The sequence below is a fragment of the Aphelocoma coerulescens genome, chromosome 1 (genome assembly GCF_041296385.1).
Source record: "Aphelocoma coerulescens isolate FSJ_1873_10779 chromosome 1, UR_Acoe_1.0, whole genome shotgun sequence".
Lineage (NCBI taxonomy): Eukaryota > Metazoa > Chordata > Aves > Passeriformes > Corvidae > Aphelocoma > Aphelocoma coerulescens.
Window position 1 is genome coordinate 71791363 of NC_091013.1, and position 22673 is coordinate 71814035.

The 22673-nt window shown below is 37.9% G+C and overlaps 1 protein-coding gene across 2 annotated transcripts in view; it reads left to right on the forward strand.

Moving 5' to 3' along the window:
- Window positions 1–18400, forward strand: part of UBL3 (ubiquitin like 3) — a 58866-nt gene extending 40466 nt beyond the window's left edge. For both annotated transcript variants that reach the window (XM_069012589.1, XM_069012596.1), the window contains 4 exons: window positions 8174–8282; window positions 11811–11897; window positions 16148–16225; window positions 16628–18400. In XM_069012589.1, coding sequence (XP_068868690.1) covers window positions 8174–8282; window positions 11811–11897; window positions 16148–16225; window positions 16628–16680 — 327 coding nt within the window. In that variant the 3' untranslated portion in view covers window positions 16681–18400. The remainder of the gene's footprint in view (window positions 1–8173; window positions 8283–11810; window positions 11898–16147; window positions 16226–16627) is intronic.
- The last annotated feature ends 4273 nt before the right edge of the window (window positions 18401–22673 follow it).

Genomic DNA, 22673 nt, shown 5'->3' on the forward strand with positions numbered 1-22673 from the left:
GTCATGGTTTCCATAGAAACAGCTAGTTCTATCATAGCTACTGAGTTAAATGCTTATAGGATTTTGCTTTTTTCCCCCCTTTAAATAAAATTTGTTTATGCTCTTTTTTGGTTTTCTCTTTCTTTTCACTTCAAGTTTCTGAAATCTGCTAACTAAATTTTTAGCAGTGGAAAGCTGCCTTAGCCATTCCTTGTTTGAGCAAGCATTGCACATAAAACCATATTTGTTTCACTCTGTAGTAATCTAAAGGTGAGCATGTCATAGGAACTGGTATGAAGTTCACCTTAGCCTTGAATAGAGTGACGCAGGGTGCTGTCACATTTACCTGGTGTCATGTTGGGATTGCCCTACTTTCACAAGCGGTGTGGCTCTGAATGAGTGACGCAGCTGGCAGTGACACTTCAGAGCTTTGTTCATTCACATGGACAATTTATGTTTCTTCTTATGTTCCATGTCAGTCTTTTTTTCCTGATACAAAGTAAATTTATTATAGGTACTGCAAGGTGCTGTAGCTAAATGCAGGGGTTCTGAGTGTTGCCAAGTGTAAATTTTAGGTGTTCAATTGGGGAAGTATGGTTAAGTTGCCTGTATTTTCTATGAAGTATCTGGTGAAAATAGGTGTCTAGAAGTGTGATTCATGAGAACTGTAGTTTTATTTATTTTACCAAATTACTCTTGAAGAAGAGTCCAGGATCAAGGATCTCTTCTCTCTCATTGAGAATGCTTGCACTGTTGGGCTACAGAGTTATACTTCTGCTCTATTACTTTCTTACCCTATGCACCTCAGTCCCTCTACCAGCTAGTTTCTTGGCTGAGAAGGAGCTAATATTATTATTCTGGATGTGTCTCAAATTCCCAGAACATTCTGGAAGTCTTCAGAAGGCTGCTTGGGGAAATGACTTAGATTCAATGACCATGAGCTGATACAGTTAAAATCAAATGGAAGAATAAACAAAGCAGGAGTATATGTAAAGGCTTTGGATTTCAAGGAGGCAGATGCTGATTAAACTAAATGTACTGGATTAGTAATAAGGAGTGTATCTGAGGAATTCGCATGCTTGGTATTTCTTCAGGTTGAAGATGTTAAGTTACAAAATATCTGCATGCTAGATGAGTGAAAAGATGTGAAGAGAGACTATGAACTTGACAGATGAGTAACCATCTCGAGAACGATGCTGAGAAGGAGCAGAGAAGAAATAATGGAATAAAATTCATGGTTTCTATTTATCCAGATTAGGTCATGACAGATTCATCAGCCAATTTTCTTTGGAAGGAGAGTGGTTTTCACATGAGGGAAATGCAGAAGAGGTGTAATCTGTCTGGACTTCAGTGAGTAGTTGATATTGCGTAGGAAGAGATCGGTTGTGGAAGGCAGGGTTTGATAGAGTGTGTGACTTGGGTGGAGAAAATGGTAAGGTGCAGTGTTCAGGATGTCAGTGTCAGGCTGTCAGTCATGCTCGGTGGAATTTCTTGAAGATAATTTTGGGACCAGCTGTCTTTGTAATGTTTTCATTTATGCCACTAGGACAAGGAAAATCAGTATGCTGATGAAATTTGTTGATGATGAGTAGTGTAGAAGATGATTGTGGTGTTGTGTGGAGATGGGATTATCCCAAAGACTGAATTAATAGGTACAGAATTAATTGAATTAAAATAAAAATATCCTGTACATCATGGGTGGTTAAAAGCTGTATTTTGAAATGCAAGCTTGAAAGCTTATGTCATAGAAACAGCTGGGCTAGAGAAGAGCATTGCAAGACTACTGCATTAGAAATGTAAGACAGTTGTGGTATTTGTATTGAAAATGGAGAGGCTTTTGCAGTTGATTTAAGGAGGTTCTAGTAGCATTTTATAAATTCCTGAAATACTGTGTATCATTCTAATTATGCATACTTAAGAAAGTTTAAACAAAACTAAAGCAGATACGGATTAAAGTGGGTTGTGGAATCATTCACTTTGGAAATGACCTTGAGCAATTTTCTAGCCCAAGCTCTTATTGGAAGCAGGGTCACCATTGAATTCAGATGGGATTGCTTGGGGCTTTGTTGGTTGGACCTTGAAAATCCACAAGGCCAGAGCTTCCAGAGTATCTCTGAGTGACCACTGTTTTGAGATTCTCAGGGTGAAAACTTTTTACCCTATCACAGTTCACAGTCTCTTGTTTCCATTTATGACCATTGTCCACTGGTCTTCTGTCTTGGACCTCAGTAAAGAGGTCCTCATTTTGGTAATTCAGGTGTGGGAAGGCTGCTAATAGGTCCCCTCCAGGCCTACCCAAGCCCAGTTACCTTAATCTCTATTGATATGCTTCAGAACTTTGAAGACAGTGTTCCCACCAAGGGCCAGCCCTTTAATGAGGAAAACCTTTGCTTGTTAATTTTAGCGAAGTGTGTCCTTGTCTGCAGATGCAAAAGAAAGCTGTCAAAACCCCAAGGTTTTTTTGGCTAAAGCGTGATGTAGGTGGGGCATCAGTGAATGTAACCTATTCAAGAATAAATTTAAGCTGGGAATGAGAAGAAGCCACTCAGTGAAGCAGCTCAGAGTCTACAACAGCCTTCCAGGTCATGTAAAAACTGAAGTTCTTAATTATATTCAGGTGGATGCATTTCCAGGAGTGACCTGGTGTCTAGAACCTGCAGGTCCCTGCTGACTTGGCTTGTGTGATGCTGCTGTGATGCTTAGACTGTTATTTGGGCTTAGTTCAACTTCGTATGTAAATCTGGTGGAATTCAGTCACAAAAGTGGAGCTGGGAGGTTTCTCTTTGGCCTAGAGCCATTAGGAAACCTTAATGTGTCTTTAGAGAACCAACTTATTTCTTACAATAATGAACTTCAATTAGAAAGTAAGTGTATTGGATGTTGAGGAAAAAAATGTTTTGTATATGTATTTCAATCTTAAAACAGCTAAAGAAAAGCACTTAGGGGAAGTACTTGGGGCTGCATAGCATGTGCTGATATGACACCTTTCCTTCTCTGCATTTTAATTGTAAAATGGGGAGCAATCTTAAGCTGCTACTGGATGGAGCATAGAATTGATAACAAAGTAACTTGTTTAACTGAATAGACGGAAAGTCACTGAAACATTAAGAAACGAGATTTACACCCTACACAATGTTTATTGATGTTAAAGTGACTTCCCAGTTATTTAACATTAGCTGTGAAATTAGAAGCACTTGTGGCACTGTTTTGTAGGTATGCCTTTAAGAATGAACAAACTTTGCATGCCTAGAACAAAGAAAAAACAATTTATTCTACGTCAGCATATATGTGACCCAAATTTCTCTTCCAAAAATTGTGGTCACAGTTGTTACTATAATCTTTTCATAAATATAATATTTTTTTCGGGGTGGTTTTCTGTTTGGTGGTGGGTTGTTGTTTTTTGCAGAATATAATCTACACTGAAAATTTTTATTGTGTATGCAGTGCAGCTGATGGGGTAGTTACTGGAGCTGTGATTATGAGATTGGGGTGGGAGGGAGAGGGTGAGGTTTGCATGCTCGAGATCACAAACAGAATGTGCTGTTACATAACTGTGCAGAGGGGATGTAGTCCACAAATTGTATTTAATCCTTCTTCTGATACTCTGGCTGCCCTTGACTGCTTTCAGCAGTAATGTTGCAGTTGGTACTACAATGTGGAAGTGTGAGGATGTGATCCGTATCACTTTGCTGTAGCAAAAGGCTGGAACTCCTTTTGGTACCCTGACAAAAAGAAAAACCATAATCAGGACAGTTGTTGTAACATCCCCAGTTGAAGAACGAACTTCTCAAGGCCCTGAGAATTGCAGAAGTCTTTTGAGACCAAGACACTTGACAAGAATAGGTGGAGGGATTTTAAGGTTACAATGGGTACAGATACAACCTCCTTGGTGGCTTTTAATGTAGGAAATAGGATACAGGATAGCTAATACTAAGACTCCTTTCTTAACTTGAAAAATTATAATTTGATGCTTTTGTGTCAAAATTCCTCTACCTAACCAAGACTTTTTTCTACACTTTGAGTAAATGTATATACACATATGCTCTTTTTTTTTTCTTTCTTCTTTTAGTTCTGAGCTTTCTGGAATTTTGCCAGAAATATTTTTTTCAGATACCCTATAGTTTGTTTACAAAATTAAGTAGTACAGCAGTTGCAAGTTGTTAAATTTTCCCAATATTTTTGAGGGAAATGAGATTAAATTTGAAGGCAAGTTGTGGGATTATTTGCTTCAAACTCTTTGGGGTGATGTGATGCACAACTCAAGACTAAGATTCCTTCAAGTCAAGATTAAGAAACATAAATATATATACACATACAGAGAGAGAGAGAGAAAAACATGCAAACTAAATATGTCAGTGGCATGCTGTACTATAAATAAGAAAATACTTGAACCTTTCATTAGAACAGCTGTTTCTTTGCACTTGATGTAACACCTGCTTGATTGACTTAAAAATTCATTTTGGGCTTCTGCTGATATGTGGCAATTTTTTTTTTAAATGAAAATATATATCCTGCATTTTACACATACTTTGTAATATACCCTGTAAAATTATTATCTTATCTCACTGTGCCTTGTATATTTCACAGTAAGACTATAAGAAATGCTCTTCAGCAATGAGAACCCTACCCATCTTGGAGAGGTAGGGGGAAAGAAGGATCTAACATTTTTCACTCTTTTTTCCCCCCCCACCATGTTGCTTATATTGATTTTTTTGGTGTATATTAACTGCAGAGATATGACTTAATCAAATTTTCCAGGAAGCCAAGTTAGTTTTGGTTATTTTTCAGTGATATTCATCTCCTTTTTGTATTCACTTTAGTGTGGCTGGTAATCTCAAAAGTCAGTAATGAGACTAAAAAGAAATGTGTCTCCCTAATGTTATGGTAGAAGAACTTCACTTCTATGGTAATGCAGTGCCGTAATCATGCTTTTAAGTGCTGAGCAGGGCTAATCTTTTGGGGTTTTTTTTAGTCATCTCCTTGTGGGATCCAAATCAGGTAGTTCTAGAGAGTGCATGGTTTGGTATTATGTCTCCTGCCTGGAAAGTGCTATGGTCTTCAAACCAGGCAACCCCCAACACAGGTAAACTACACACAGATGAAGCAAAATAAATCCTTAGATAAACAGTATAAATTCAGAGTTTGGGAACTGCTTAGCCAGAGGGAGCAAGCTAAGGGGGTTAGGGTATAGGAAATGGATATGGGGAATTGGAGTGAGAGGCACATGGGCTGCTGGTGAAGAGCCTACAGTAGGCACTGGTGCTGAAAATTTGAGGTTGATTTGTTTGTTCTTTTGAACAGGCAGCTCATTCCAAGTACAAGTAACAGTTAGTGCTGCAGTCTGAATTTCCTAAATTTTTGGCAGTATTTTGGTATTGTAATAAGGTGCATTAATGCTTAAAAATAATTAAAGATAATGAAGTATAGAGAGAGTGGAATCAAATGCAGTACACAGCACTTCCAAAAGCCAGATGAAAAGAACTTACTTTCTACATGCACATTTTTATAGTGTCATCTGAATATGTACTTAGTAACTGATGTGGTGCTGTTTTGCAAACTGTTGGTTAAATAGGAGAAATTAAAATGTATTAGAAAAACTGTGTGTCTGTGAGCCTACTATAAAGGACCAAGCTGAGAGGGGGGGAGGCAGCTCAGAGAGAGCTTCTTATTAGATTCATTATGAAGCAACTGTCAGATGAATTTTGATGTTTCCTGAGTCATTTAAAGACAAAGGTAAGTGTAAAGACATCTTGCTGCTAGAATTCATTGATGACATGAAGTTTGAAAAGTGCTCATAATGTAGAGAGGAAGAACTTTGGGGGGGGGGGATTTCTTAGGTCTGGTCCCCAGACATGGGGGAAATCTGAAACATCTTTATGATGCAGAATACTTCTTCACACCTAGCCTCCTTTCTCTCTGAGGAATGGAGTAATAGGAGTGGGATGAAATTTGGACCTGTGTGCTTGAGGGTGATACAGGCAAGATAAAAGCTTGGAGGCTGAATAATTGAAAGGATCAAAGTAGAAAAGGGTACAAAAAAGTACTGAGCAAACAGTGTGGTGCAGTTATGAAGAAGGTATATGTGCTCTTGGGACACAGTCACAGAAGATGTTTTCAGTAGACAGAGGAAATTACTGGTGGTGTTACAGAAGCATCTGACGAGATATCATTTAATATGCTTCAGAAATAGTAATTTGTTTGAGGAGAAAATATAAGAAATTGTGCAGAGACAGGCTCCTAGGATGAGAGGGGGAATAGGTGTCTCACTAGAGAAAGCTTGAAGAGCTTATCTAGGGTAGTCCAGCTAAAGGAACTATATATGTAAGTGTTGTCTATACATACACAAATGGAGACAGTGAAGGGAGGGGAAGTACTGAATCTGAAAATATAAGCAAAACAACACCTGAACATAGTCCAACTTTTTGTAGCTGTAGTTCATCACAGTAGTCAGGTTTTTGGAGTAAACAGGAGCTGTAGAACTTGATCTGCTTTTTCTGCTAAATATTGTTGAGATTTGAAAATAATTCCTTAATCATTGTGGAAATTTCAAAGAAAACAAAACTTTAATGTGTATAGCCAAATATATTCTGAATTTTATGAAGAATTGTCTTTGACTATACAGCATTTCTTCAGTTTCTCTCCTTCAAGTTTTTTTTGTGATTTCCTGGTATGCAGTGATACTCTTGGAGTGGCCATGGTGCTTTCTCAGAGACAGCTGCCACTTGGCTGCTTTCCTGGGCTAATGGGAGAACTTGTTTTTTCCAAAGGGTGTTAGTAGGAGGACAGGGAGGAGAACCTAGCCTTTTATGCTCACTCTTTTTATACTTGCTACACTTTGAAATAGAGACTGAAATGCTTTTAGGAGGGGTCATTTCCTTCATTGACCTTGAAGTGTGCTGGATGATAGAGATACTTCCATTAGGTGCTTAAAGATAGGTAGGATGAATCCAAGGCAAAGCATTCAAGAGGGAATAGACGAGCTGCCTAAAGACCTTCTGAAATAAGTGGAGAGTAGGTAGCTGAGGCAGAGCTGTCATGTTTGGTGGATATGATGCACTGAGATCTTTTCAAGAAGTCTAGAAAACTTGGTCATTGCTGTACATTTTTCACTTGGTATTGATGTAGAAAACAGTTTACTGAATTCCAACAAAGAAAGCTTTGTTGCAGGCTTGCCTTAAAGTGAGAGCCACAGCTTGAGAGCGTGACTTGGAAAAAAGTATCCAAGCACTTAGTCTGCTGAAGTCTCACTGCAAGTTGATGAAATGTGGGCTTGTAGGTCGAAGTACAACAGCAGCTAGACTCCTGCTTGCCATGGGCATTGCTAAGTGCTAGCTACCCAAACATATTTTGTGACCTTGCTAACAGTCGCTTGAGGAGCCAAAATTTAATCTCTTTTGCATTGTAAATAATGTCATACTGAGCTCTTTATGTGTGTTATTTTAATGCTATATGGAAAAGAAATTATATTCAGTAATTTGCAAATAGAAGAGAGGAAGATTATGGCTGGAGGTGCCGGTGGTTACATGGAGGAAATTAACCAAAGAAAAATTATGGTGGGGTGTTATTTACTGTGCTGCATGTGGACCTCACTTTGCTTGTAGTGAAAGACAAGTGGTGGGATGAAGTTTTGGATTTAGAAGACTGGCAGAGGGATTCAAACTTTGTGGCAGCAGGGAGCAAGGAAGGATGCTGTCTGACCCCCTGGTGTTTTGTAGATGCACTGGCTGAGATCAGGAGGGAGTGTTCTAGGGCTTTTATTTAGGCTCGCAGGCTATTCAGGAGCAGATTTTGATATTTTAATGCTCTCCATTTAAGTTAATTTTTCAGGTTTATATTTTTCCTCTTCATTCAGGAGTTGCTTATGTGTCCTTGCTAGAATATGTTTCTACCCTATTGAAAGCTATTTTTTACTGGCACAGTTGATTCAATCACTAACAGAATCTTCTGGTGTTTATAATCAAAAATGCCAGCTGTTAGAATTTAATCTTCCTAGATTATGGGTATGTGAACAACATTTTACTGACCTCTTTGACCCTCTTTTTAACATATATTAACACGTTAAACTGTTTTCTCAAATCATTTGGATCAGTCTTCCAAAACCAACAACAATTTTTTAGTACCTGTAAAAAAATAAATAATTTAAGTCTTCTCTGTAAACTTTCCTAATACTGATGTTTTGGGGTTTTTTTACCAGATAAATTTGCGCCTCATCTTGGTAAGCGGGAAAACAAAAGAGTTCCTGTTTTCACCGAATGACTCTGCTGCAGATATTGCAAAACATGTGTATGACAACTGGCCAATGGGTGAGTAGCTGAGTGGCTTTGGCTTTTTACCTGGTGAGCAAGGAGCTTCACTGTATATTCTGACTAAAGGGTCAATAAACTGATCTCCGTGCTCAACATTCAAATTAAGTGTGTTTATTCACTATCTGGACAAAGATTTTTGCAGAAATACAGTTGTGTTGCCTTCTTTTTCACAGTTCCTTCATTTGGGCAGATTTTTAGACGTCAGGACTGTTTCCTACTTTATTTCTAAAATTTGCTTCCCCAAATTGAAGTACTTCTTTCCCCCTATCTTTCAACACTTTTCTTGATGTTAGAGGATCTAGTAAGTGTGAGGAAATGTTGGAGATATAAAACCTCTTACGTGAGGACAGCCTAAAATAAAACACGGGAAGTCACAGGAATGCATTAGTGAAATTGAGTCTGAAGTACTTTTTCCTTACTGCCTTATCTTGGAAAGGATCTGTAATACTGATATTTTTCCAGGAAAAAAACAAATATAAAAGCCCATTTTAAGAGACATTAAAAGACTGGATGTTGTTTATGTGAATGTATTTGGTGTCGTGCAGGAATACTGGCTTTGGAAAATGGGCTTGAGAACTTAGGATGTGTATTCACATATGTGAATAGTTCCCCAAAACAAAGTGGTTCTGTTCTCCCCGACTATGATTTCATGGGAAAATAGCCAAAACACAGACATAGCATTACATACGATGAAAGAAAATGCTTCTTTTGGTACAGGACTTCATTTGGGTTACTGTTTTGATGTTAAAAAGACTACTATTTAGACAAACTAAAACATTGCACTATCTGTTTCTGTGGTGCTTTTGTCAAAGACATATGGTGGATGATCGTTTATGCCAAAAAGTTAATGTTGATAATCAGTATTTTAGGCCTTAAACTGTTCTTTGAGGTCAGGAACAGAGTTCAGTTTGCTGGGATGCAGTATTATGTATTTAGTAAAATATGTAATGAAAGAGGAGGTTTTAAGTCCTCTGAAGTATTAGATACAGATGTAAAACACTTCAAAAAATAGGTTAACATAGCATCTGTGCTGTACATTTTTTAATGTGTGCCTATAACATAGTTGTCATAACCAAATGTTCTTTGTGTACATTTATCTGGATTAGTAAAGGCAGAACTGGATTGTTTTTTTCTTACTCAAGTTTATGCCTGAGCACGTGATGTCATGTTCAGAGTCTTGTGAAGAGCTTGAAAGTTGCAGATTCTGAGTTTAGAGTTGGGAAGAAACCCAGACTTTAAAGTCTCTTCCTTAAAAAAAAAGTAGAACCAGACATGGAAACCTCGGTTCAAATACTTGCTGTCCTGAGGGAGTGCTCTAAATTTTGATGAATATTTAATTTGCAAAGAAGAATAGTCTCAATTTAAAAGACAGAAAAAAAAAAAACCCCTCACTTCAGAATAGCATATAGATTTTCACAAGCATTAGCCCATTAGCTGTTTTTAGACTGAGCATGCTCCTCTTTGCCACAGGACTGAGAAATCTTGATGAGGACTAAAGTATCCTTGAAACACAAGTGATGCAATTGTTTTTACCACCATTTTGACTTGTCATGATCTTGTGGGGGGAAAAAGGGATGAAATAACCTCAGTCACATACTGGCAGGATTAAGGCAAACTTCTCCCCACCTCTTTTGGCAATACAGTTTTTGATTAAGGATCTCTTGATTTGCAGTAGAAAACGCCAAATTTATTTTAATGCATATCATCTAGATAGTTACCTGTTCTCTTCTTCCCCTCCCCATTTTTTTCTAAATAATATTAACATCTTTCTTGCGGACCAATTATCTGAACTTAAAAAAAAAAAAAAGATTCAGTGTTTCCTTGGCCCATTTAGTCATCGGTGGAAATTAAAATTTGAATTCATGTCAGAAAGAAATGTTTCAGACTTCCAGCCAAGAAGCAGAAATTAAAAGGATGGGTAACTTGGCAGCTTAACAGTGAGAAAATACCTGTGCCAAAATCTAGTCTGTCTTCTTTTGGTTGTGGTTTTACATCATTATGGCACTGTCAATTGGCTGGATTTCTGCTCTTTACAGCCACAGTATAGTGGAGTTCAGACTGTACGGAGTAAAAAAAAAACAAATCAAAATTGTTATGGTAGCAGTGTGATAATTCAGATCCTTGATGTAGCCCACTTCACAGCATAGCAGAATGCGCATGTGCTTGAATTGCAAGACAATTGAATCAGACCCTAAGTGGAAATACTTGAAATTCAAATAGCTTTGGTTGCCTAATTTAATCTAATCTTATAAACTAGGCACGTGGGAGCACCTGGGAGTGTTGCAGCTTCTGCTGTTGGTGCCTTGCCCCCGCTGTGGTCTGGGGCTGAGATGGCTCCTGCTGCCCGCGTCTCTGCCTGCTTGCTTTTTGCACCAGATGCCTCTCTGTACACTCTGCAGCCATGGCTTTTGTTTCAAATGCTTCCCCTTCTATCCTTTTCAGTTCCTCTCCTTTTGTGGTGCCAGTTGCTGCTGCCTGTATGTTAATTGTATGTTCCCAGTGAACAGGTTGGTTTCTGTGGCTTGTCCTGATCCCTTGCTGAATATTGATTTTGCTGTATAAACACTACAAGCAGAAAGAGAGAACATTTGTGAACAACTGTTGCCAGATATTTGGTCATCTAAGAAACAGAAGACACTGTATTCCCAGAGGGACCATTTAAATTCAACATTTCAAGGCTTTATGATACTTGTTCTGAAAGCAAAGTACATATTTAGTTGTTCTTCACATTGTGACAGGGAATGGGAAAAGAGTAGGAAAAGACCATTTAAGCTTATCATTTATTTATGATGGCTTAAGCATTATAGGAAAATGCATGCTTGCTTTTTTTCAAACCATTGCTTGCCATATAAAAACATCCATGGATCAGCCTTGGGGAAGCTCCTTAAAATGTGTTGGTGGGTGTCTGCTCTGAGAGAGCCTCTGTTCTGGCTCTGTGGTGGCAGTCGGGGGCTGCTCAGGTCACTGCCCCCTCCAGCCATGGAACTGGTTGGATCTGGCCATCATCGAACGGCGCTGAGCTGCCTCCGGAGCTTTTTTCAGGGCTGTGATCTCAGAGTCCTGTTTCAAGTGACCCATCACATGTGTGCTTGCTCCGTGTGCGGCAGCTTCCCATGGCTGGAGAGCAGCTCCCGTTGGTCAGTTAGCTGGTGACGGGGAGCATGGCTTGGGAAACTTCAGAATGGCCTGGGTATCAAGAACCAGGAAGCAATTTGCATGTATGAAATATTTTCTTTAGGACTTGTGTATGTGCTAAATATATCCTGCAGTCTGTGACATCAGTAATATTTATACTTGCAGACATAAAATTACGTGTTTGAATGCCCAGTGTCAAATAATAAATTCAAGAACAGACTTCAAGAGTGCTGGCCTTGAATTATCTTCCTGTACCTTCAGCCTGTGATCCCTCTTTAGTGTTTTATGCAAAAGAGTCCTGTTCCAAATTTTCTTCCTGGGTAAAGGTGAGAGAAATAACAAAAGATGTTTTTATTACAATGTAACTGTGGAAATTCTCTCTCTCTTCAGATTGGGAAGAAGAACAAGTCAGCAGTCCAAATATCTTGCGGCTTATTTATCAAGGGAGGTTTCTTCATGGCAATGTGACATTAGGAGGTATGAAAATAATTTTTATTATACATGTTACAGTTAGGCAAAGGGGATATTTATTTACGGTTCAGTGAATACTACTTTACTGTTCAAGATCACAGTATGGCTTGCTTTATACTGTTTTTCTTGTGCATAGGGTGACATTGTACCTTATTGCATATTTTTCCATCTTGTTACCATGAGTTGTTAAACTTTGCGAGGTACCACCTGCTAAGTCAAGCCTCCTCTCACACAAAGAAACTGTAGTGCTGCTTTTATTTGTTGTCATTCTAAATGGAATATTTTGTTCCACCTCTCTTACACTGCATTTGCAGGACACACTACTTAATAAATATCTGAAGTATTTTAAAATGCTTGATAAACTTTATGAGAATTGGTCAAACAATACTTTAAATCTTAGTGCAATGCAGGAAGACACCCTATGAATGAGAATGAGGGGAAGCATTCTTGCTGTCCAGTGCTCTCCCAGGGATACAATTGCATAGTTATGTGAAAACAACAGTAAATGGCTTCACTGCGTTTGCTAAGGAAATGTAATTCAACTGTGCCCTCTCGTGGCAACTGTTTCCCCACAATTACGCATTTTGGTGGGAACCCTGGATAGAGGTGTGACACACATTTGTTAAGTCATCTTTCCTTTTGTAGGTAGCATTTGCCAATGGGAATATCAGCTGTGTCAATGACTAAACATTATGAGCCTCTCTATTCTGTGCCAGTTTAAAAACAAATTAATGTTCCTACTTTGTATGTTCAGATTATTCATGGTTTGGTACCTGGATGCAATACAGAAAGGACAATATAATATAATACAAAATCACCAATGAAATGGTTTTGAAATTAAGAGGAATCTGAAAATAGTATTTCTGGACTGCTTATGGTGATGTTCCATGAAGAATTGACTGGGGTGATACAGCTATTGATTCACTTTCTACCATTCCCAGTGTTGCCTAGTGATGTACTTATAGAATAGATTTACTCTCCACATATATAAATTTTTAATGCTTCTATATATACAAACAAGATCATTGTCAGCTCAGCTGGAAGAACTCTGAAATTTTTATTCACTCTTTAATTTGTATTTTCACCAGGTGACAGTGAGTGCAGCTAGTAGCAGTTGGAGTAGAGTTGAAAGACAAATGTTAAGTCTTGGATCATCTCTGCAATTAAAGATGCTAGTCTTACCCTACATTTCCAGGCAAGGATAGTTAAATGGGATTTACTTCGCCATTCATCTGAGTGCTGCTCTTCACCACCAGTATTTTTTCCCTTTAATGACATTTGTCTAAACCTGAGAAAATGTTGAATATTTGTTTAATATATTTAATATATTATTTAATGAGTTAAGCTGAAAAATAATAGCTGCATGCTGCTGACTCTTGCATTAACTTAGATCTATGAATTTTGAACACTTGCTTGGGTTCAGGGCATTTTAGTTCGTTCTTAATCGTTCATGCGTTGCGATTTAATCATCGTGTTTTTACCCCAGGGATCTTACATGTATATTAGTGTTTTTCAAAAATATTTTTGTTGCTGTATTGTTTTAAGAAAAAGAATCCCTAAAACATTGGCTTAACTTCAGTACTAATTAAGTTATCAGGAGTAAGATTACACAGCTGAAAGGGGAACAGGAATTCATGAAACAGCCTGAAAAGACTCTTACTTCAGTTTGTGGTGTTCATTAGAGGTAGCCCTAAGTGAACTAGTTACCTTTAAAAGGGAGGTGGAGGAGGGAGGAAATTTCTTGCTAAACACAATATTTAGTTTCTTATACTGTTATAATACACTTTCTTTAAGCTTTTCTAGCTGTAGCTCTCTTTGAGTTGTAGCACTTAGTGTTATATTTGCTTTAGGTGATTAGGAAATATTGACTGGAATTTTGACCTACTGAAAATCACTTTATCAGCCAGTGATACAAAAGTTTCCAAGGGAACAATTTGGTGTTTTCTTTTTGAACTGGAGTGCATTTTTGTTCACTTTTACCTTACATGTCTGTGTAGTGGCTTCTGAATTTGAGACTCCTATAAATTAAGATGGCTCCAAAATGAGAAATTGATAGGAGAAAGTGTTTTTGAGTGAAAAATTTTATTTTCAAGAAAGTATCCCTTTTGATAGCTTCTCTGAATGGGCTGTCACTACAAGAACAGCAGAGCTAATGGCACTGGAAGCAGGGTAGAACAGACCCCTCTGTAAAGCTGTGCTGCTCTTGCCTGCAGGGCTTGAGCCACACTGTTTTGTTGTGTCCTGCCTGTGCAAAGTGCTGGGGAGTTGCCTAGCAAGGCAGAGTCTGTTGTTCAGCTTCCAACAGGAAATTTAATCCTTTAGCTAAATATTTGTTTTGCAGTTTGCATTTCAAATAATATTAATTAGGGAAGTAATACATAATCAACAGTTCTCCATTTCTTGGTAGATAATGGTAATCAGCAGCATTTGCTTCCTCATTTATTGGTGAAGGGAAGTCAACCTGCCATGTGCCATCCACATTCCAAAAGGGGGTGAAGAGTAAGTTCTGACAATAGAAAATACAGAAAAACAATGGAATTGAGTAGTTGGGAAAGGAATTAAATACAATTTTGCTTTTAGTGAGAGAAAGGGGTGAAAGCACAAAGAGAAGAGCAAGAAAGGATTACTGAGCATAGGTTAGGCTGCTCAGATGGTGTCATGGTGCTCCAAACAAGAAGCTGGAAATTTCTAGGAAGAACTTGTGTAAACTGTGCAAACTAGTAGCTGAAAGTAGTTGATGTAAATATTAGCATAGTTCTACTTGATTACTGTAAATAGTTAATCTCCACAACTCACTAATCAAGTCTCCTGAAATGTGTTGATATTATGAAAGATGTTCTTAATGTGATTATTTTGTAATTCAAGAGTGTATGTTATGAAGACAATCCTTTTCCATGGAGTTTGCAAAGAGCATATTAACAGTCTGTTAGACTTTTCAGTTGTGTCATGGTATCAAGTACCCAAAATACATCATCTTTGTCAGACTTCAAGCTATCAATAGCTTCTAGTTGCAGGCACAGGAAGTGCTTCAAGTAAACTAAGAAACTTTCAGATTTGCCTTTCCATAGAGATCACTATTCCCAAAGTACAGCTGCTTCAAAGAATCTTGTGGAGTTCTGTATCACTTTGTGTGCTTACACCTGTGTTTGGACCTGTGTTTTAATCATAATTTGCATTTCTTCAAATAAATATGTAGGCAACAAACATCATTTTACTAGCAGTCTTGTAGCGAGGCTTGTATTGAATACACCTAATTACTAAATACTGGGTTTATGTTTTTATTAGTGAATCTTTAATCTGTGCTGTAGTGTAAAACAGAAAGACATTTTTCACTTCAGTTACCTTCAGGTTTATTGGCCATTCATTATTCATCTGTTCACTTAAAATGCCATTTCACTGTATGTGAAAACAAAAGCTGTAACTTGAGTTTGATAGGACAAATTCTACTCAAATCAGAATTATTTTTGTATTAAGGATTAAATTCTTGTTAAATTTATCACTGACTTTTTTTCCACTGTAAGGTGGGAAAGACAAAACTTAGAGCATCCTTGCCTTGTATTTCTCAGAAAAACAATCAAGGAAGATACTCTAAGTATACAATGTATTTGTATACTTAAATTGGAATGTAAAAATTATCATTTTAGTTTCAGACACAAGCAGAAGGAATTGTGGAAAGGACCATTTTTTAAAATTTTGTGTTGCTAAAGCTCACAAAGGCAGCACTGTGAGAACTACAGTATCTAATTTAAAAAGCTTTAAATTTGATATTTTTCACATGCAGCTGATGTTACAGATTAGTATTAAAAGGCAAGATGCAGACATTTTGTATTTCAAAGAATCTGTGTCATAGATCAAAATATGTTTTAGGAAAATCTGTTCTGCAGTAGAGGTTCAGTGTTTTGATATCTCAGGAATAACAATTTGGTGGCTGAACTAGCAACTTTTTTGCATCCTTATTATTAAAGAATGCTTAACACCTGAGTCTTGGCATGAATGCCCACCTCACTTTTTACTCAAAAGAGGAAGGCTAAGTTTCCTAACAGGAATATCATGTCTCTAAGAATGCAGTGTTTTAAGTGATTATTTTCATGCCCTGAGTCCCTGATTTACTGAACTTCAACCAGTAAGCAGTTCAAACCCAACAGTATGAACTTTTGAACAGGTGCTAATCCAATTACAGTTAGTTTCAATTGGGTATTTTGGAGAAAAAAAGACTGATGTAATGTGTTAATTATTCTCCCTTTCTCCTTTTGCAGCATTAAAACTCCCTTTTGGCAAAACAACAGTGATGCATTTGGTGGCTAGAGAGACACTGCCAGAACCAAACTCTCAAGGTAGGGCATTAGAGGAATTTCTTACTCAAGTACATGGCAAAGTGGTCAGGTCTCTTACAGGCTTTCTGAGTATTTCATAATAGAGAAAAGTCAAGTCCTTGTGCTCTTTTGTGAAGAAGGCAATGGAATGCTCTTGTACATGTTTATAGAAAACTAAGAAATTCACTTTCTGGTTTAGCATTTTTATGTTAGTGCAGAAACTTACTCAGACCTTAGAAGCTCTTGTTTTTATTGTGAAAATCTAGTCCTGATTTATTTTTCAGTTACGTATGCATGTGTATAACAATAAATATTTTTTACTGAAAATAGTAAAGAACAGACTTGTATTAAGTATACTCTCACACAGAACAGCCTCATTGCTTTGGAAATGGCATGTAAGTAAAACTTCCTTCTTCTTTGCAGGTCAAAGGAACCGTGAAAAAACTGGAGAAAGCAATTGCTGTGTAATCCTGTAAACCCTGTTAGCTTTACCTGCTAAGTGTGATGTAATATAGTCTTTGTCTTTCATGCTGCTGGAATAGAAGAGGCCCTACCTTGCTTCAAACACCTGTAGGAAGAGCCTGTCTGTAAATCCATGGAACTGAAATAATACACGAACACTGTCTCATTAGTCTTTTTTTTAAAAAAAAAAAAACAGTGAAAGATCTATGAACACTTTAATTGTTTATTTTTTTCAATTCCTCCTTTTTGCTTGTTGAATAATCTTAGAGTACATCACTTTTTGAAAGAATTCAATCTCCAGAAAGGTTTGTTTTCTTTTCCATAGGAGGAATCCTTTTGCTACCACAAAAATCTGCATTAACCGGATCTAACCAGTCAAGCTTTCTAGATGCAATTTGCACTAAATATGGTTGACAGTATATTTCTCATCAACAATCTCTAACAATATTTGAGACATCTAGTAATAACCCACAATGTATAATGCAACACTGGAAAATAGTATATTAATAATTAAAACAAATCTCACTTATGGCCAAATCAAAGGAAAAACTGTTAAGTCAATTCTACCTAAGTCAACCTCGGTGGCCAAACTGGCACAGAATACTAACTAAACCAAGTCTAACTATATATATTTTCACTGCAACAAAGAAAAAATACTATGTGCCTGTAATTTAAAAGCACTCTGTAGAGGGCTGATGAAACTGATTTTTTTGTTACTGTGTGCACTCCGATCTCGTGTGTTAGTTGAGTGCTTTTTCAGACAGCACAAACAAGTGCAGAGAGTGCATTTCCTAGCCTTAATATGGGAGGGGTAGTTTCCTGTAGTTCATAGGCTTTTATTATTGTGCATAAATGTTAGAAAACATCATTTACTAATCAATTTTATGTATTTGAATATTGGCAGTTGGTGTTTTTCAGTCATTTTTCTCATCTGTACCTTAGACTCCAGTGTCATGCTTACTCATTAGAGATTTCAAGAGAATTATTAAAATTTAAAAAGCAAAAATAAAAACTTCTGCCATAGTACTAGTTTTGTTTCTTTACGTAATCTGCATTTGTTATTAGTGCTTGCAATGGTATTAAAATCAGAAGCTGATTTTTGAAGGCCTACATAATTGAAAAGGATGCCATTCTTTTATTTCATATCAATAATTTAAATGTTGATATGCTAAAGAAATTTGCACAGCACTAAAGCATGAGCTAGTTTCATCTAAACCTGTAAAAAATAAAAATAAATAAAAATTAAAAAATATAAAAGATTTTATATTTTTTCACTGGGGAGGAATTCTTCCTGGGTGAAATTACAAATATGTGTAGAATATATTTAATAAAGATCTTATAAAATACATAACTATAGAGGTTAAATATAGATTGGCGTGTAGTATAATAGAACAATATTCCATATAAATAGCTTTAGCCTTTAAAAAACTGAGTCACAGGTTGACATTGTGTTCTGTACCTAAGTGTCCACAACTCTTACAGATGTTCTGTGTAATCGTTTTTCCGAATGATTGGCATCATTCAAATGTAAACAGGTTATTTTATTCATTGTTACTGCTTTGATGAAATGCTTTATATGCAGTAGATTTACAAAAATATTGTTCATACTGATCAGAATTAAATTTGTATAGAGCAGAGTTTTAAAACAAATTGTAAATAGCACTAAACATTTTCTTTCTGCAACCTGTACTGATAGACTCTTCTGTAAACTAAATAAAAGAATATTGTAGTGCATTTCAGTGGTGTTTCAAGGGTTGTAATTGGGTCTGTAACTGCTTTTAATAGTACTTCTTAATCTGGAAATTAAGTAAGGACTCCATTTTATTTATTAAAAAAAAAAAAAAAGGAGGGGCACAAAACCTGCTGAAAAATGCTAAGGGAATTTATCACTTCAATTTTTGTTTTCCTTTCACTTCATAAGTGGCCTGGAAGCCTTTTTTCTGTTGAAGAGGAATGTGAGCATGAGCAGTTGCAAATATGCAGCTGTGTCACACCCTTGTGTGCCTCACAGGAGCTGTGTGCTTGTACTGTGAGTTTTTGAACCTTCATTTACTGATAGCAAAGAGCACACACATACCCCTTGAGGTGCTGGGAACTGAGATGACACCATTACATGCTCATTACCAAAGTGAATCTGGGGGGGGCGGGGGCATTTCTGCTCTGCAGTGTGGTTGCTAAATAAGAAACTGTAGGGACACAAACCTTCTTCTTTAAAAAGAAAAAAGTCTGATAGTCTTCCCTTTTCCAAAATGCTGACCACCCAAGTAACACAGACTTAGATGGGAAATGGCTATGACAGCACAAGAAAAAGAAATGGTCTGAGACTGGACATACTTGGCTAGTTAAACAAGTCTTTCAAATTGATTTTGAAAAACGAATGCATGAGATGTAATCCTGGTTTGAAAAAATAGTCAGGTACTTAGAACAGAATAAATACGTGAAAATCCAGTAGCTTCTAGTTAAAGTATTCGGTGAGGTTCTGTAGCAAAGTATGTGGAGTTGCCTTTTGTTAAGATGAATAAGATCCATATATGCACATGTCCAGGCAAATCCTTAAATACTGCCTGGCATTTAAAGCATGCCAAAATAACTCCTGCAGAAAGTGGATAGAAGAGTTTGCCTGAATTTTCCCACCAATTGTCAGAGTTCTGCCCCGGAAGAGCATTTCTGTTGTGGTGTGAGGCGGGCAGAAAACTGGGGCAGGGGGATTGCTAAAAGATGTGTGCTTTTTTCCTTGTATGCTTTGTATTGTGGTTTGTGTATTTGCTGAAACAAAAGCAGTAGCTCTTAATCCCACATTTCCCAGCCTTGCTAAAGGTCACACATATGCTTCTCTTCTACTTAGATTGGAGTCAAGTGGATACAAGCAGCGCAAAAAGATTAAAGCTAAGTCTTTTCAGGGTCAGGCTGTTGGATGGTCTGATAATACACTGAAGAGTTTGACATTTGATTTTCACTGCTAGATAGAAATTATCTTCTCCCTATGGATGAGTTAATAGATGTCATGAAGGAAGGGAAGGAGAGGATGATCTGGAGCCCTTCTTATTCTGAAATACTGTGAAGGGAGTACATCTGTCTCCTGTACCACTGTGTGTGCATTATCAATCATAAACAATCACACGTGTGAGGAGTAATATTGTGGCCAATTGCCCAGAGTGCTGTGCAGCCCTTCAGAAGGACCTTGACGGGGTAGAGGGATGGGCAGAGAGGAACTGTCTGAAATTCTACAAAGGCATATGCAGAGTTCTTCCCCTTGCACCAGCACAGGCTGAGGGAAAAAGTTCTGTGGAGGTCCTGGTGGACAACAAGCTGTCCTTGAGCCAGCAGTGCCCTTGTAGCCAAGAAGGCCATTGGTGCCCTGGGGTGGATTAGGATTGAAGAGCAGTGCCAGCAGGTCACGGGAAGTGATCCTGCCTCTCTACTCAGTCCTAGTGAGGCACTTCTGGGGTGCTGTGTCCAGTTCTGGGCTCCTCAGGACAAGAGAGACATGGAGCTCCTGGAGCTGATCCAACAAAGAAGAACAAGGATGGCTGGATGCATCTCTCTTACGAAGAAAGGCTGAGGGAGCTGGGCCTGTTAAGTGTCAAGAAGAAATGACTGAGAGGGGACCTCATCAGTGTCTGTAAGTATCCAGAGGGAGGTGTCAGAGAATGGATCCAGGCTCTGCTCAGCAGTGCCAAGCAATAGGACAGAAGGCAACGGGCAGAAAGTGATGCACAGGCAGTTTCACCTGACCATGAGGAAGAACTTTTTCACTGTGCAGTGACCACACACTGGAACAGGCTGTCCAGAGAGGTTGTGGAGCCTCACTGACCAGAAACATTCAAGCACTACGTGGTTGCAATCCTGTGCTGTGTGCTCTGGTGACCCTGCTTGAGCAGGGAGGTTTAACCACATGACCCCCTGTGGTCCCTTCTGACCTGACCCATTCTGAGAGTCTGTAATACCTGGTACCAATGAAAGTACTCTACAACTTCTGTTCTCTTAAAGGATAGCAAAATTATGACTGTGGAAACAGTCATGGGGATTAGCTCCGCTGCTGGAGGAGGAAAGTGTGGCTACTGTAATGTTAGAGGCTTTGCTAAGGTGCTGCATCAAGATTAATTCAATGCTAATCTCTGTAGTTTCTGGATACCATTTCTTAGTACACTGCATTTGCAACAGAAGGAACAATGATTTAATTTAGTAGAGAAACATACCGCACTTCGTAAAAACTTCCTTCCTCTCTCACAGGTAAGAAGGCAGGCAGGTGTTTCTGGGCTAGCCAGAAATCAGGAGTGGCTGCTGCTGCTTTCCAGGGAAGTAAAGCTTATGTATTTTGTAGTTCTGTATGTGCTCTGATAAGATTTCTTACACAAAACTCGTTTCCAAAAGCAAATAGAGGGATGGATATACCTCTCTATCTAAAACACTCTTGCTAAATTTATGCTGAGTGGGTAAGCTTAAGCAGATTTTGAGTTGCATGTCCTGTGTAAATTGGCATTTAGACAATTAACAGCAGTTACACTATTGAAACCAAGGAGAATTCTGTGCCTAAATCAGAGAAAATGCCAAAATCTGTTAAGACTCTTAAAGGAGAGTTCCTACCCCCTTTATTTCTGCTGAAGTACTGAGGTTCTTCCTAGATACCCTGTCTTGGCCGTAGCTTCTGGGTTTCAAGCTTATTTTCAGAGCACAATGAAAGGTTTGTTGTTACTCAAGAGGCTGATGGTAATATATGGCTCATGATAATAAGCTGTTAACAATCCTCATAAAGTAAGATAATAAAGGCATATTTGTCCTTCTGTGCCACATGTACATACCTGTGAAGAGATTTAAAATGTGAGAGCCAATTTATTACACTAGACTGTATAATTGCAATGTTATGTATAAATGCAATTGTTATGCTCTGGGTTTTTCCAATAGTTTATTATTGACTTCTGCTGGGCTTTTTTTTTTTAATTGATAAGGGTCTGGGTTTGGGTATTTTAATTAATCTGGAAAAAGAATGACCAGTGAAATAGAAAATAATGAAGGTTATGAAAGTCAAGCTCACAAAAAAAATTAGACTGTAATGATACCGTATCAAGCTCACAGAGAGGATCACAGTGACAATGAAGTTGCAGTTTGGAATGTGAAGGACAGCATAGGTAGAGAAAGCAAAGTACTCTTACAACTCTTACTTTTGAAATTACCTGCGTCCGTCCACGTCTGAGTTCTGGGCATCAAGGGCAGACACTTTGTATTGCAAGTTCCTTAGGATTTTGAAAATGCTAACAAAAATAGTGAGACAGCAGAAATATTACAGAGAGATTGAAGAGAATGAGAGGTTAAAATAGCTACAGTCATGCTTAACATGGAGAAAATGGATGGAGAACTTCTATTTTTGTCTTTTAGCTTTATAGGCCCAGTTTTTACATTTTTCTGTAAAGCAGAGGTGACAAATTCAGATTTGATAGAAACATTTTTTCATTAAATGAATGGCACTCACTGCCACCAGAAGGAATTTGAGGAGAACAGCTGAACTAGATATAAAAGTAAATTGGATTATTTTATCAATGAAAATTGATAGAATTTCCAGAATTAGCAACATTAGTATGCCAAACTCTTTCCCAACAAGGTAGTATTTTTGTCCTTCAGACATTATGTTACCTTTCAGTGAAGAGCCCAGCTTTTAGGGGAAAAATACTTCTGGCATGTTACCACTTCCATTATGTACAAGCAAGTGCATAATGTGAGCCCCAGGGCCAGCATATCGTGTACTCCAGCAGGAGTTTATCTCTACAAACGTCCTGCTTCCCGAGAAGAGATTTGGTCAGACTCAGGGGGATGTTTGTGCTTTCCTGAAGCAGGCTTGAGGGAATAATTTACTGTGTTTTAGCTGGTGGAGAATGTGAACTACAGTTCCTTGGGGCAGAAGTTGATGCCTCTTGAGTGGTGCCAGATGCAGGCACCCTGCTTTTATCAATTCCAAGGATGCTGAATTTATAGGTAGTAAATGTTTTGACTCTTCTAACAGAAAATACTC